This window comes from Micropterus dolomieu, linkage group LG13, assembly GCF_021292245.1.
Source record: "Micropterus dolomieu isolate WLL.071019.BEF.003 ecotype Adirondacks linkage group LG13, ASM2129224v1, whole genome shotgun sequence".
Taxonomy (NCBI): Eukaryota; Metazoa; Chordata; class Actinopteri; order Centrarchiformes; family Centrarchidae; genus Micropterus; species Micropterus dolomieu.
This window is the reverse complement of record NC_060162.1, coordinates 5,423,464-5,440,208: the sequence shown is the minus strand read 5'-3', so window position 1 is coordinate 5,440,208 and position 16,745 is coordinate 5,423,464. Positions and strand designations below refer to the sequence as shown.

The window sequence follows — 16,745 nt, the reverse complement described above, 5'->3', positions numbered from 1 at the left end:
GAGGATGGGTGTTTCAGCACGACAACGACCCTAAGCACACCGCCAAAGCAACAAAAGAGTGGCTGAAGAAGAAGCACATCAAGGTTCTGGAGTGGCCTAGCCAGTCTCCAGACCTGAATCCAATTGAAAATCTTTGGAGGGAGCTTAAAATTCGAGTTGCCAGGCGACAACCTCGGAACCTGAATGATTTGGAGGCTGTCTGCAGGGAGGAGTGGGCCAACATCCCTGCCGAAATGTGCACAAACCTTGTCACCAACTATAAAAACCGTTTGACATCTGTGCTGGCCAATAATGGCTTTTCTACAAAATATTAACATGCTGTTTGTCCAGGGGGTCAAATACTTGTTTTTCCTCATCAGATGGTTATCAATTTTTATAAATTCATATGATGTGATTTTCTGGAATTTTCTTTGGGATTCTGTCTTTCACTGTTAGAATGTACATTTGATTAAAATTATAGATCGTTGCATTCTTTGTAAGTGGGCAAACCTGCAAAATCAGCAAGGGGTCAAATACTTATTTCCCCCACTGTACGTAACTCTAGGCTCAAAAATACAATAAAGAACGAAAAGAGGTCAGCACCCATAAGTTTACAAAATACAACGGAAGAAAACAAACTAGCATTTATTCAGCAAATGTAGACGTCTTAAACTAAAGAGTGTCCAACTCTTAGTACACTATATCAAACTGGGCAATTTACAAAGGTTCCAAAAGCACTGACTGAAGCCACTCAGACAGGCAACAGACTAATACTAAACAATACTAAGAAATATAAACATGCAAAATACTCTCTAAACTAGTAACAATAATTTAATATATCACAGAAAATAAACACATTTACTTAATTATTCAAGAACATTTTACTGATAGTATTTGTGTATCTTTCACAGGATTTTGAAAAGAGGACTCTGTCTTGAAAAGGAGTATTTTTGATTGTTGTATTTGCCAACATCACTGCTGTTTTCAACCACAAGTCACAGACTTGAGTCTTCACATGTTGTTCTCTTTATCTTTCAGCCACTCTTCCTCTATGTGGCGTTGCAAGCAGTCCATTCACCCCTGCAGGTTCCAGAGCGCTACATGGCCCCCTACAGTTTCATCAAAGACCCCCATCGCCGGCTGTATGCTGGCATGGTGTCGGCCATGGACGAGGCCGTGGGCAACATCACTCTAGCTTTGCAGCGGGGGGGACTCTGGGACAACACGATCCTAGTGTTCTCAACAGGTATGTGTTCGTTCTGAGACGCTGGATTAACAAGAGACAAACCTCATTATTATTTCACAAACTAACAGTTACAGCTTCCTAAATTAAAAGCCCCTGCTGAAATCAGATTGTTGTGTAGTGCGAGATGTTTTGTGTACAAAACCAATAGGACATTCTGACCACAGGGTGGCACTAGAGGAAAGGTCATGATTACTAATTAATAATTTTTTCACATCAAAGTTCATTGTAATCAAACTATTGCTGTTCAGAATGTCTGTATACCAAAACTATAAACTCAGTATTTAATTAAAGTGATTAGAAATCTTCCTCAGGGAAAACACGTAATCACAAAACTTTTTTTGAAACAGATTGGTCAGGTGTGTACTCCAGAATAACTGTTAATAAACTAAACCCCTTTTTATTTATTTTGTTTTTTTATAATGTTATTTTAATTTTTCCAAATATCTATCTCAACCCACATCATATACACTGCATAAACCACACACAATCTAAACAATGACCACAACATCAAACTGTCAGGGTCGAGGGTGCGCAAAGCAGGAGGGAGCCCAAATGCACGACACTGAGAGCTGAGATACAGTTCCAGGCTTTTTAATCCAGGCAAGACAAAACTCACAGTGGACATTGGCAATAGCTGAAAACATTAGGTGAATAACATGTGGTGTACTGGAGAAGAGTTGTGCAGCGTGTTTCTGCACCTTGTGTGTGTGTGTGTTTGCTCCCAAAGTCAAAAACATTTCACGCCAATCATCATCAGCAGTTGTCGAGATATTTCAGTCTGACCGAAGTAGTGGAACAATAGACATTTACATCCATAGAGCCAAGTCACTAGCTGGAAGGTTTTTAACCAAACACTGTGCACTAATTATTAGGAATAAACATGTTGTGTTTAACTGAGCTTAGAGTGAAAGTTACATGTCAGTAGCTTAACATTCAATACTAGCATTCTACACACTAATGATTCAGTAATGTTGAGACACTAACTAAAAATATACCATCTTCTGTAGAATCCTGTGGCAAGTTTTGAAGCACTGGATCATGTTACTACAGCAAAGCTAACTTCTACCATTAAATTACACACACAGATATGATAATCAGGTGACTGCCTCTGGGAACGCTAATGTATTTTCCACAGCTTTTTTTTTTTTAACCATGTGACTCTTTTAAATTGTGCCAGAATGGAAACCAAATCAGTGAGTGCTAAGTAAGGAGCAATTACATTTTACGTCCGCAGACCACATTTTCTTTGCGCATCAAAGCCAGTTTTCCAGGGTTGAGAGGAGTTCAGGTGACGGGTTTATTGAATTAAAGCATCAGAGGGTCAGATGACGCATTTTATTACACAACAAGGTCAAAAGGGAGGCACATGAAACAGATACCTTGTTTGCAACATCTCTTAGCTAGGATTTTCAGTCATGCTTCCATTCTTCAGCCTTGACTACTGCAGTGTCTTCCTAGTGGGTCTTTCAGCTTATGGAAAGGAAGGGGTGAGTGGTGACTGATGGTGTTGGAATAATAAGAATCTTTTTTTCCTCCTGAAATCTCTATTGCAAAAAGAGAAATAAAGTATACATGGGACATAAAGAAGTATACAGAACTTTGATTCGTGTTTTGCACGTTTTGCTAGCATGTAACATGTAATATGGTTGTAACAGTTGGTTTGCTGTCCATGTAGAGTGACCTCGATGTCTGCGTGTTGTTTATAAGACATCTTTGTAGTAGCATCCATGTTGATTCCAAATTTCGACTTAACAGCACATTGAAATCGGAAGAACGACTTTAAAACTCAGGAAATGGGACCATCCGAGGAGCACGTGAATGCACCGTGAGCCACTGCTTGGAATTCACAACCCTCACCCCTAGATGTCACTAAAGAGTACACACTTAACCTTTAGCTCTTACTTCTTTCCCTAGGTAGTTACCACATTGATGCTGTACCTGCTAATAGCTCTTACTAGTATTTATTGTCACTCACAGATCTCTTACTGTATTGATGCTGTATTGGTGATTGTATGTTGTTCCTCAAATGTAAGTCGCTTTGGATAAAATGCCAAATGAGTAAATGTAAATGTAAATTTTCCACCAAATCAGGGCTGCTGACACTGAAAATAGCTTTTTTTATTCTCTGCATGTCCACTAGAGAGCAGTGCTTAGTTGTATTTGTTCTAACAGTTTTTTTTGTTTTTTTTTGTCAGGATCACTATCAAGCAGGATGCGCAGATTTACAGACAGATATCAGGAAAATCTAATGGAAAACTTTAGTTGGCCCATCTCTTCATACAACCCCTGGAGTCTGTCAAACCTTAAGAAATATCCATCATATAGACTTTTTGATGAGGGCGCGCAGCATCATCTAAACATGTGCCTGTTGTAGGGTTTCCACATGTGGACTTTCTAATGAATTACATCTGAAGTAGGTAACTGCTTTGAGGGTTATTTTTAGTTTGTTTTTTTAAAGGGTAATTAGAAGACAGGAACAATGCTATGAAAGTAAAGTGTGAGGTTTTTTATGCCTGTGGTGGGTTGCGGTAGGTGGCCTGTTTTCATTGTTCTTCCACACATTTGGTTCTGGCTCTTGACTCGAAGGGTTCAGCCAGCCATATGCCGAGCAGACACTGACTCTGCTGATATGAAGCTGAGGAGGGAAAAACTCCAAATACTTACTGCTTCTGTGTCAACGTGATGCACTGGTGTTATGTAATATGTGACTTTGGCTCCCTGTGATGCGACAAGGATATAGTTTATAAACGCATGAACATCACTTACCGGAAAATAAGTTCTATGAGTGGCTTTATTAGTAACGCATCTGGCTTACAATTTAAAGCTTTCTCGTGTACAAGCTGTTATCATTGACCCATATGTGTCAGGCTTAACAGGAAAGAAATGAGCCCTAACCTTGAAATTCCTTTATGATGAAATTTTCATCCTCACCGGGACTTTTACTGTAAGCAAATGAGCGGGAGGGCTTTAGTGGAGCTGGGAAAGAGAGGAATTGGCCTGTAGAGAGCCAGAGCAGCTTGAAAAGGCATTAAGGAGCAGACGGTCTTTTCCAGAACCGTTCGGGAATAGGCACAGACTACTTCCTGGACTTGCTGCTGAAAGGGGAGCCCTGCCTGGATGTGATTGGTCAGGTGTGTTTATACTGGACAGACTTTTTGGGATGATGACAGTCAATGTTACCCGCCTGTGTGTGCACTTGTGTAATGGTTGGATATTATGCAGGAGTATTTGGCTAACAGGGAAGACAAATGGATGAGTAGTGTTATATATATATTTTTTAAAGATGACTTGTTTTTAGGCGTGGTATGGCTCTGTGTTGCAGCGTTGGATGGTCCGCCACTTTGGACCAAACTGAAATATCTCTTCATCTATTGGATGTATTGCCATGAAATTTGATCCCCACATTGATGTTCCCCTCAGGATGGCTTGTAATAACATTCGTGAGCCTCTGACTTTTCTTCTAGCGCACCAGGTTTATAATGTTGACTTGTCCAACACTTTGGTTTATGACCAAATACCTGCAAAACTAATGACATTCCCATCAGCCTCAGTTGTGCTGTGTGTTGGTGCAAATTAGCAAATGTTAGCATCTTAATATACTAAACTAAGACTGTGATTGTGAACACAGTAAATGTAGTAGCTGCTAAACATCCGCATGTCAGCACTCAGAACGTTACTTTTTGGTTGCATAGCGTTCTCTTCACTAACCTTAGTGGAAACAATTTTTTTTACTTGTTAGCCAGCAGACAAAACATTTTCATGATCTCACAGATGTCTACCTTCCTCCTGGAAAGGCCCGGGCAAAACCAAGGTTTAAAAACAATATTACCACATATTGCGGCTCTCTCCTATCTCCTTCTTCAGTGGCGGTACATAAAGTCTGCATTATGTGGACATATTGCATTTAAACGTTGGTTTAATCAGCTCTTAGTCTTGTTAAGCATTTGCTCAATCTTTCTGCTTTTATCTTTACATTTACTGATTTTAAATCCCTTATCGATCTTTTTCTTTTTTCTCCTTGTGTCATTACATTTTGTCCCTCTGGTTGTTGGACAGATAACGGAGGTCAGACGCTGTGCGGTGGCAGCAACTGGCCACTGCGAGGGAGGAAGTGGTCACTGTGGGAAGGAGGGATCCGGGGAGTTGGATTTGTCGCCAGCCCACTACTGAAGCAACTCGGCACCATCAGCCACGAACTAATCCACATCTCTGATTGGCTGCCAACGCTTGTTGGCCTGGCAGGAGGGAGCACTAACGGTACAAAGCCACTGGACGGTTTCAACATGTGGGACACAATCAGGTGAGCGAGGCTGTTGTAATGATTTCACAGATCTGGGACTTTAATTCCCAGCTGAGAGTGTTTGTTGGGTGCCAGGTCAGCCTGTTTAGCCTGAGTTTACAGCATGAGCAAAACCAGCTCCTGAGTTTGACGGCCTGCCCTTTCTTTGTGCCTCTTTCCGATCCTTCCCCCATGCGCTCTCGCTCCAACTCCCTCTGCCTGTCTCCCCTGACCCAGCATCTTTTTCGTGCAGGAGCCCCTGCTCCTTCAATAAGTCCTTTGTTACTGTGGCAATGGGAGCTCAAAGAGAAGGAAATTACATCAGTCATTCTCACACTAATCTGTAGTCCTTCCATCCCCCCAATCCCCACCTCTGCCTCTAAGAACAATGAAAGACTGCTGTTGGATAAGCTCATAAGTTTAGCTGTAAATCCTTTTATGTGGCAACATACCTGAGATGTAATTCTGTTACAAATAATATATTTAATTTTGTGCAGTTGAATATTTTTGTGACTGAGAACTTTACAAAGAAACTGTTTAATGTGGTTTAATAGGTCTTATGCAACTGTTGGCAGACCACAGATGCACTTTCCATGATAGTTTGTGTGCAGGTCATCACACAAGCTGTCACTGAGTCCTGTTTGACTGACACATTATATTTGTAAACTAAATGTGGACACAGTGAAGATGGTAAAATTGAGGGCTACAGCAGAGCCCCAGCAGAAAACCAAGGCATAGCCTGGACCGCAAACTACTACTCACAGCATCCACTTGACTCGATTGGCTGACGCACGTCAGCTGACCGCTGGCTTCTGGCGTTGCCGTGTAAGCAACACAACCACGTAGGGCACAAACTGCTGTTTGTTTTCGCTGCTTTATGGTTTCATTTTGGTTTTAATTGTCTCGCCTGTTACAGAAAACAGCAGCCGACAGCTTGGCCGGTGAAATTAAACCCAAATGAAGGCCCAGAACAGTAGGCAGTCAGTAGAGAGTGAGAGTTATTTTAGTTGTGTTATCAGACACTGTGGTCAGTGAGAGCAGTGTGTTTTCTCTGTGGTGGAGTGCGGTCAGAGCATATGACTGCCTGGTGAACAACGGCCAGCTGGTTTAGATTTACAGATCCCAGTGGATTTTACAGTGCATGAGTCAGACATCGTGGTGCGTGTGTTGGTTGTGTATCCATATGTTTAAGAGTTACACTGCTTTTTATCTTACAGCAAAGGGTTTGCCTCGCCCAGACTGGAGCTGCTGCACAACATTGACCCTCTGTATACCGACATCGCTCCATGTAAGTTCACATGTTTCACTGTACGCAGACGAGACTTTTCCCTGTCCGATTACATCAGAACACATAAGATCTAATGCCTCCAGTAGGTTTTCATTTGTGGATTTGGACAAAGTCGGGTTCCCACACTGTATATGAGTGTATGCTCCCATTCAGACCTGCTAAAGACAGAACTTTGACATCACTTTTGAAATACAATCTTGTGAAATACAAAGATTGGCTGACACAAGCTGCAGAGATCCGTCACTTCACTGCAAAAAAAATATTCATAGCAGCAAATTCTGCCAACAGGCTGAGATCATTTCACTTCTTTATGTAAATGTGGAAGGTTTAGTTTGCATCTATAGTGTTTTTTTTATTCCAGTGCAGCTACATGATTTGTCCATGGAAACTTATCCCCACTCACTGTGACTTGCTTGAACAAACTTATTTTTAGATTATGGGTTTTATACTATATAATACATAAAGAACAAATATTGTTTCCTGTCTAACCTCCTCACGGCTGGCCAACCACAGCGTGAAGAGGGTGTGAATGTTGGATTGTGTTGTTTCAGAAAGTCACAGAAATGGTCTAACACAGCCCGGCTTAATCCGACATCGGAAACATGTGGTGGGAGGGGATTTCTGAAGCTAGTTGATCATCAGACAAGCAGTTCTGACGCGATATATTTAAAGTGTTAGTTTGGATTTTTTGTGGCGTTGAATGATTATCCATAGTCCGTGTCTTACCTACAGTAGATGGCGGTCGGCACCCCCGAAGTTTAGAGAAGCAGACAGGAGTACTGGCACAGAAGCTCATCAATGCACTGCTGTAGACGAGTGGCAGCAGCAAAACGTATTTTAGTCACCTAAAACAAATCAGTGTAAGCTATATTTACAATATTTTCACTGCTTTACGCTTTCTGTTAAACAGCACTATCCGACGGGGAACTGAAGCCGTATATCTGTTAATGCTCTTTTCAAAGCCGCCAGACTCCTTTAGACAAAAACAGTAAATTTAACTTTGCAGAAGATGTGTTTAAAAAAAAAACACTCAAACAGAACAGATATGCGGCTTCTGCTTATGCCGCTGTCCTGCAGAAGTACCTCATACACAACCTCACAAATGTCTGAACTAGCCCTATAAGTGAAGTCTCAAAGAGCAGCTAGCATGGCTATGGACTCTTTATCATCTGGTGACCTCTCACCAGGTCGGAAACCACCGGTTTGAACTTATCCATTGATCCTTTATCTATAAATCCTGTGCAGGGTCACGCAGGCAGTGGAGTGGAGCCTATCTCAGCTCACACTGGTCAGGTCACCAGTCTGTCACAGGGATGACAAATACAGGCCGACAGTTCACTCCTGCAGGCAGTTTAGAGTCACCAGTTAACCCAACATGCATGTCTTTGGACTGTGGGAGGAACAGACACATGGAGAGCATGCAAACTGTTCACCACTTTAAACCATTTTAACCTTTATTCATGTGCCAGTGACAACAATTTGATAAAGCACGTCGAGGTGATGGAGACCTCATGTTATGTCTCCTCCTCCTCGTCCTGTGTGCGTGATATCATGTGTCTGTTCCTTTGTTTCTAATGTTAATGTAATTCTACAGTTTAGTCTCTCTTCCCAACATGGCCACAAGTATCAAGGGCTCATTGTTTGAGCCGGTATTCATAAATACCAGACATCGCGAATCCAATGAACTCAAGTCGAAGCAGACTGGGGGCCTAAGAATAGAATTGTTACATAACATTTGACTAAACTCACATTAGCGCATTACAAATCCACGTTGAGTTTATTGTTATTGTGTGAAATTTGTTTGAGTTCATGAGGAATTCGGAGCAGGAGCTGAGTCTCTTTGTGTCTGGATTATTTTCTGTACACGTCCTTAATTTTGGTTTGACAAATTTTTTATTAAGATGCTCGTGAGACACTTTTTAAAAAATAAATTATTGGCTGTCTCTTATTAAAATGAAATTCATCACATTTTAGCTATGTTTTTGTAATGACTGTACCTCATAAAATGGTATTTGTTATTCTGTTTTCATCTGAGGAATGCTGAGATAGTTGATGTATGAGGGCAGGGTGTGTGCGCTTACAGTTTAAACTCTCTGATTGTAGGGAGGTTTCCAGGAAGTAGTCTTGGGACTGCCTTTTTATTCCTGCTGTCCGACACAGTGAAGTGGTCTCATTCATTGTCTAAACCATTTAATATTCAGCGGTTTTGTTCCTGGTCTGAGGCCACTATTTCTGACTTTGTGGAGGATTCTGTACCTTGCACATTCAAAAATAGTGAGGTATAGGAGGAGTACATTTTTGTACTGAAATGTTTCACAGATGTACCATAATGTGCATATAATAGGTTGTCATGAGGATAGATGGGCACCATTTGATCTACCTTTAAAGGTGTAACATTCAACACAACAGTACTTTTCAAATAATAACTGATCAGTACCATATGTAGCACTGTATTCAGTTTTCTAAAGCGCCAAACTATTATTCGGTTTGGCTGGTGTTTATCACCTGAGACACCTGCCTTTTGAAAACTACAGATCACACACTTTCTCCTGAGTATAACAGCCTGTGGCAAGCTGTGCTTTCACATGTAATGTACAATACAGTCTGCAACTAAATTTTGCAGGGTTAGGGTTCATTGTTGAACTCACCTGCCAACCATTACAGAGATCTGGGGTTCAGTTTCCATTTCAACATGTTTCAACATGTCGCTGCAGTAGCGAGTGGTGCTGGTGGTCGAGGGGGTGGGATCTGGGGAAAATAGCGGGAATCCTTGCACATATTACCCCATACTTGTGAGAGTACTTGCTTGCAGGGGAGTCCTTTTGAAAGTCCTCTGAAAATATGTGCCGTTATCCCCATATTTAAACAATATCATGTCTCTCCCCTCACTGCTTTCTGCTTTCGAGTGTGGCCGGATTATAAACTCTTTTGATTTCCGATGTGGTCAAACAACATGTTGAATGAACATTGTCAGTCCCTCCAGGATTTTAGCAGGGATTTTTTTGTGATTGTGGCGGCCTAAAATGCCAGATTTTTGCGGCAGCTTTTCTTAAAAATTGCGAAGAAAGTTGTGACGTTTTGGGGCATTTTCTACAAAGAAATTGTGGGGATAAGTGAGAATTACGAAATCCTGGAGGGACTGACTAGCATTGATCGAGCATGACCCGACCCTAAGTGGGAAGAAGGATAACGCAGAATGGGGAATTGGTCATTCCACACTAAGATAAAAGGGGTATTGTTACATGATTTTATATTGGTAGGTTGGGAAACATAATTTAACTAATAGTTAAGTTACAAACGGCACAGTTAGAAAAGTATTTTTGTTTTAAGAAACAGTAGTGTGTGGAACCTTCGTAGGCTCCTAACATAGCGACAAGCTTGTCCTACAACAGAAGGGTCAATTCTGCTCAACCTTAATTGATTTATTTTGGCCACTTGGGTGTAGCAGAACAAGCTGTAAACAAAACACTGACATATTGCCTGACATATTGTTCTTTAACTAGTTGCTAACTTTGTCTGCCATTTGATGCTGGGCAGGAAGTGTAAAGTCAGGTTGTTCTTTTTTAATACTAAACAGGTGTTGACAGGTGTGGTGAGATCAGTCAAATTGTGGTCTGTAAAAACAACAAGTAGCTAAAAGATGCTAAAACGCGCCATAGAGACTGAAAATTGCTAATAATTCTATGGGTTTTATACAGAAAATGAAATTAATTGTATTTTCACCTACTCTTTCGTCTAAGAAGCATTGGAAAACAAGTCTCCAAAAAGTATCACTGATTTATGATATTCTTGAGACATGATGCAGTTTAAACCAGCGGTGTTCAAATTATCCTCAAAGTTGACAGTTGGTAATTACCATCTAAATGATAAGTTAACAACACTGCTGCTTTACAAGCTTAAATGCTTTATGTTTGAATCTTTATTGTCAGCCACCAAAGTGACGAGCAGCTCCCCTGATGCATACCAGGCTGAGATTCCTCTTTCATTTTCCTCTTTCTTCCCTTCTTTCCTATTAACCCAGCCTCTCTTTGAGACTCGTTCTCACCCTCTCACTTCATGCTTCTTTTGATTTCTCTGTTGTACCTCATGAAAAGGGCTTTTTATACACTTTTCTCCTTTCAAGTTGCTTTTTTTAAAAATCCCTCTTCGCTGTGTGAGTAGAGGGATCCTGACTAAATGGGTCACAGAGGGGTCCCTGAACTTCTCGCTTGTAGTGAGAGAGAGAGAGAGAGAGAGAGAGAGAGAGAGAGAGAAAGTAACCCTGGACTTGGCCCAAGCCTTAAATCACCCCAAATTTCCCCTCCAAACTCCTCTGCTCTCTCAGGATCTCTCCCTACTGTTCTTCCCCCTTCACTCCCTCCCTTTTCTTGAGCCCATTTGTGGATTCTCCTGCTGTGGATCCAGATGTGTTCATGTGTTCAACCAAAGAATGAATGTAAGAATTGGACTGTGTGTGTGTGTGTGTGTGTGTGTTTGTGTGTGTGTGTTTTGGGATTTGAGGCCCTTAAAGACGCGAGGGTGGAAGAAGAGCCAGAGCACCCCAAAATAAATCTAATCCTGATGTCCGCAGAGCCCAAATCATTTGTCCTCCCAACTGCTTACATAACAGTATCAACACCTGAATCTGGCATGATGTCAATACTTCACTTCACCGTTCGGGGACTGCCTCGCAGTGAGCGAGCCCAGCTTAATGCATGTGAGAACAATTAAGATGCCCGCATGTCATTTGCGCAATGATCAGTGAAGAATTCAATGTCAAAACTTTTATCATGTGGTTGCAAAAACGCTGAGATCGGAAATGTTTTAATTCTCAAGTCATGTCGCTGTGGTTGAATCGACTCTATAAAAACGAGCTCCAATGGGAACGTGGGATTCGTGTGGGTGGGGATTTGTCTATATGCAAAGAATGTGAGGAAATACTTGTTTTTTGACAGTGTTAGGACAAAAAAATTACTTGCAAATCTGTCTAATCAGGACCATATTGTTGGCGGGGGGGGGGGCAACCACGGCATGACCCTGAGAATACCGTCAAGGCCAGATCTCCACTTTAATAAAAAATAAAAAGAAAGTGCTCACTTCTGGAGATATTTTCCGTAAGAATTGAAGTAGCTCCTGTCAAGAGCCTGCAGAAGTTTCTGGACACCCTCAGAACAAGGATTTATGATTTATATTTGCCTTATGAAACTGGTGAAATGATGCCAGTTGGTAACTGTGACCCTTGTTCCTCATTTGCGTACCTTCTTCATGTCTGTCCAACTGCAGTAATGGCAAATTATTCATTGTGCTTGGCAGAAATGGAAGAGTGGTGCTGAGCTGACCACATTACCACCATATTTGTCAAATTCCTCCAGCCTAGAAAAGTTCCATGTGTTTGAGGAAATTCATACACACAATAATTTCTGTTCTTAAAAGGAAGTATTGTTTAGAACCACTCAATTCCTGCTGTGTCACTGTTGATTTTACTGCACAAAAGAGCTCTTTTATTATTGGTATATTTATTTTCACACCTTCACTTGATACTGATTGTGATTTCTAGGTATGCACTAAAATTTGGTGCCAGTCTTCCTACTCGTATGGTTTACATAGACATCCACAGAGAGCGTTTTGAATCCAGCAGTAGTCTAATATCATCTTAATCAGCAGTTTCTACTTAAAAAAAAAATGGATGACCTCCATGATCAGCTCTGTCCTCTGCTCTCTGCAGGTCCTGGCATGCAGCGTCGGTTAACTTTGGCTCAGGTGGTCAATAGAGGCTCCGCGGCCAAGTCTGGCTTCAATGTGTCCATTCACGCGGCCATTCGATCCTCAAACTGGAAGCTGCTGACGGGCTACCCAGGTCAGTATCTCCTGTCACCCCTAATGATATGTTTAGTCTAAGTGGAAAGCTGAAAATCAAGCACGCTTATGCACAGTCACTTCTTATCTCTGCTAATCAGTGGTGGAAGAAGTGTTCAGATAAATATACTAAGTGAAAGTGCCAATATTTTAATGTAAAAAAAGTCCTGCATTTAAATTCCTGTTTAAGTAAAAGTACAGAGGTATTATCAGCAAAACATAATTACAGTATCAAAAGTCAAAGTTACATAGTAAAATGGCCCCTGTGACTGATATAATATTCTACATGACATTATTAGATTAATAATAACTTGTGAAATGATTAATGGCAGGGGAAAAAAGAAAAAGCAAGTTATTTAAATTAAACCATATGAGAAGTTTAGAGGGAAATGTCTGTTTGGTGCAACAGCTAACAACTCATAGACATCTGAAACACGATAAGGAGCGCCAACTAGACACAGATGCATTTTTACATCATTATTCTCATTTTCAGTGAAAAACATATTTAAATGATTATGGTGTGGTTTTTTGCAAAGATCAGTACCAAACAAATACGTTTTCTTAAGTCAAAATATGTGTCGGCAAGTACATCTCTGCAACATAACAATATTTAATTTAACTGTGCAGTATAGTTATTATTATTAAAAACCACCTGCCGTTGTTTTATGATGAATGTTAATTGTTGAATGAATGCTGTTTTTTGTGGTATGTGGATGTGTGCAATACAGTTTCTTTTAAGTACCACCGGGAGGGGCACTCGCAATTTTGTTGTATACATTGTAGTATAATGACATTATGTCTTTTATCTATTTAATTTAAAGAGGTGGTATTATGCGCATTTCCTGTTTCAAAATCCTATTTAGGGGTTTTACCAGAACAGGTTTACATGGTTTAATTTTCAAAAAACACCATATTTTTTGTCTCCTCTTTTCAGTAAATATACTCAGTTGCCTTCCACCACTGCTGCTGATGTCCTTCTTCTTATTTCCTCCAGGTTGTGACGTTTGGTTCCCCCGGCCCGGCCACAACAGCTCTGAGTCGAGCCCCTCGAAGGTGGATCCACTGAAGTCCGTAATGCTGTTTGACATAGAAAAAGATCCTGAGGAGAGGAATGAAGTATCTGCCGATTTCCCCGAAGTAGTGGAGTATCTCCTCAAAAGGCTCGAAAAACACCAGAAAACTGCTTTGCCAATAAACTTCCCCGCTGACGACCCCAGATGTGACCCGGGCCCCACTGGAGCCTGGGGACCCTGGGCTTAGACGGCAGTGACACTGATTAAGCTTTGTTCACCGTGTTTGCTGTGAATTACAACAGCGGGAACCTCTTCTGTGGAGAAGAGACATTTGTTATCTCCATTATGATGTTTTATTTATATATATATATATATATATATATATATATATATATATAAAAATATAAAAAATAAGTGCCCTTATTATTGATGTCTGTGTCCCAGCTCGGAAAGGTTTTCAGAGGTTTAGTTAAAGCAATTACCTAAAGCTGCACATGTTGCTGACTTGTGAAGACCATCTCCCTGCCGTTTCAGGTATTTGCATCTTATTTATCAATTGTTGGGAAGCTGCCGGCTTGGTTTACAATTGTCAAACACAAAGCTGTGCAGAAATAATGGGTTGTTTTCAACCTGAAAAAATCTTTTCAATAACTAAACTAGTACAGCTATTTTTTAATGATGACATTTCCAGGTGAACCCTACCCCCACCCCCGGCACCCTGTATGCAGGATAAGCGGTTGACAATGAGTGAGTGTACTGGAGAGAGCAACATGTCATATTGTCCACTAAGGCAGTGGTTCTCAAACTTTTGTCTATCATGCTCCCATTCAGAAGCCAAAAGAAGTTCAAACGTGGATTTAAGTTTTATCGAGCATTGACAATACAGGTGATTGAAATAAACCAGAATTAGGTTAGCAAAATAGTCTTGCTAGCACCAGAGCACTTTTGTTTGTTTATGTCACCACATGAATCATATTCATACAACTTTAGGTCCGCTCAGCATCCACGACCCCCCTGAAGTGGCTCTGCGCCCCCCAATTTGAGAACTAAGATTTCTTCAAACGTACAAATTGCTGATGTTACACGGGGAGTCGGTGGAGACCAAAACGGAGCCAAAAGACTTGCATTCGCCAGGTTGCCAGAAACACGACTACAAATTAATCATAATGTTACTCCATATCTGCTGGATCTGTAAATCGGTTTGCTTATTATGTTTATTTATGATGTGATTAATATGTCTGTGTTGCATTTACAGCTTGTTACATTGCACCCAAATGGCCAAATAATTAATTATTACAGGTTTAAAATATGTTTTTAAAATGACATGCTTTATATTAAGTGTGCTCTACTTCATTTTAACTGTGCACACCAATATTTGTAAGTGCCTACTGGTTTATATGTTTTGTTCTGGAAAAACAAAACAAATCGCAATAAAGAGGCTAAAGTGTTGGGAAAGTATTTGTAAAACTGGATTCTCGAAGCAGTTTGTCAAATATTTTTTAGGTTCCCTTTTCAGTTGCATTTAAAATGACCAAGTAGGTGCTAAATGGGTTCGCAGTGTATTTCTGTTTAGAGGTTGAAAATGTGAGGAATGTCTTGTGCGCTTCAGGAATCCTTTATGCGGGGCGGCTGTGGCTCAGGGGATAGAGCGGGTTGCCTGTTAATCAAAAGATCGGTTCAATCCCCGGCTCCTCCAGGCTGCATGTCGAAGTGTCCTTGGGTAAGATACTGAACCCCAAGTTGCCCCTGGTGGCTGTTCCACCAGTGCATGAATGTGTGTGAATGATGAATGCGATATATAGCGTAAAAGCGCTCTGAGCGGTCGAAAAGACGACTATACAAATACGGAGCATTTACATTTACTTTATATCTTGAGATATGGTGGGATGATCTTCTGGATTTTGCTGTGGAAAATGATATTGTGCCACGTATTTGACCAGTTGAAGTCACCACATAACAGAAAACAAACATACCAAAGGTTAAAATTCTGATACTTCCAAATGGATAATTAGCATATTTGGAATCTTAGTGGGAGAAACAAATTTCCTTAAAATATACACCCTTTTGACCTTTAACCCCTTGGTGTTTGACCCCCCGCTGTCAGCAGCATGCAGACTACCACAGGAAATGCTCCCTGCAGAGAGTGGGCGGGCCTGTCCTAATGTGGGCTGTGACCCTTAACCTGCCATGTGAATTGATTGGCGGCTGAGCAAGGCAAACAACAATACGGGTTATTGTGGAAAACAGTGGAGCTGTAGAGCCATTTGATATTGGCAGGATAGTTATGTCGCTGACTCTTGTTTGACCTTAAAATCAAAGTTGTGCTGTTGATTTCATGCTGTAGTTTGCTTTCAGCTCTCTTTTTCAGTATGACATGAAATAAATGGTAAATGGCTTTAAGCGAGCTAGATATGCATCCAGTATAGGAATAGATTTTAGAAAGTTTCTTTTCTTGCTGAGAGTTAGATGAGGAGATTTATACCACTGTCATGTCTGTTTGCTAAAATATGAAGCTACAGCCAGGAGATCGTTAGCTTAGATTAGCAAAGGAAACGGCCTGCTAGCCTGGGTCGGAGGTAAAAAAGATGATGCCTACAAGCAACACAATGCTCAGTTATTATCACGTTGTGTTTTCTTAGTTTAATCTGTACAAAAAAGTGTAAATGCAACAAAAACATTCACTCCATGATGAGATAGCCCAACACATAACTCCTGTTAAACCACAACTTGTTTTTTTTTTTTTGGTACAGATTAAACAAAAAAATATAGCATGTTCATTAGTGGGCTTTATTGGTGCTGGTAGACAGATTTTCTTACCTTTAGACAGAGCCAGACCAGCTGTTTCCCCATGTTTGCAGACTTCATGCTAAGCTAAGCTAACTTTGGCTTATATTAAACAGACAGAAAGGGAGTGGTATCTACCTTTAAATCTCCTCAAAAAAGCGAACAAGCTCACTTCCAAAGAGTTCAAACTATTCCTTTAATGATCTTTGGAAACTGTGTTAAAACTCTTGTAATACAGCTTTCGACTGTATCGACTGAGTTTGCTCAGTTGAGATGTGATTTCTCTTTATACTGTCTATGTTTCTCATCCTGAAAGTCTTG

At 40.7% G+C, this 16,745-nt stretch overlaps 1 protein-coding gene across 1 annotated transcript in view; it reads left to right on the top strand.

Annotated features, from left to right (window-relative positions):
- Window positions 1-15,107, top strand: part of LOC123982138 (arylsulfatase B-like) — an 18,626-nt gene extending 3,519 nt beyond the window's left edge. Inside the window, exons 4-8 of the mRNA XM_046067539.1 lie at window positions 1,018-1,225; window positions 5,282-5,525; window positions 6,722-6,792; window positions 12,497-12,628; window positions 13,622-15,107. Coding sequence (XP_045923495.1) covers window positions 1,018-1,225; window positions 5,282-5,525; window positions 6,722-6,792; window positions 12,497-12,628; window positions 13,622-13,887 — 921 coding nt within the window. The 3' untranslated portion in view covers window positions 13,888-15,107. The remainder of the gene's footprint in view (window positions 1-1,017; window positions 1,226-5,281; window positions 5,526-6,721; window positions 6,793-12,496; window positions 12,629-13,621) is intronic.
- Window positions 15,108-16,745: the final 1,638 nt, after the last annotated feature.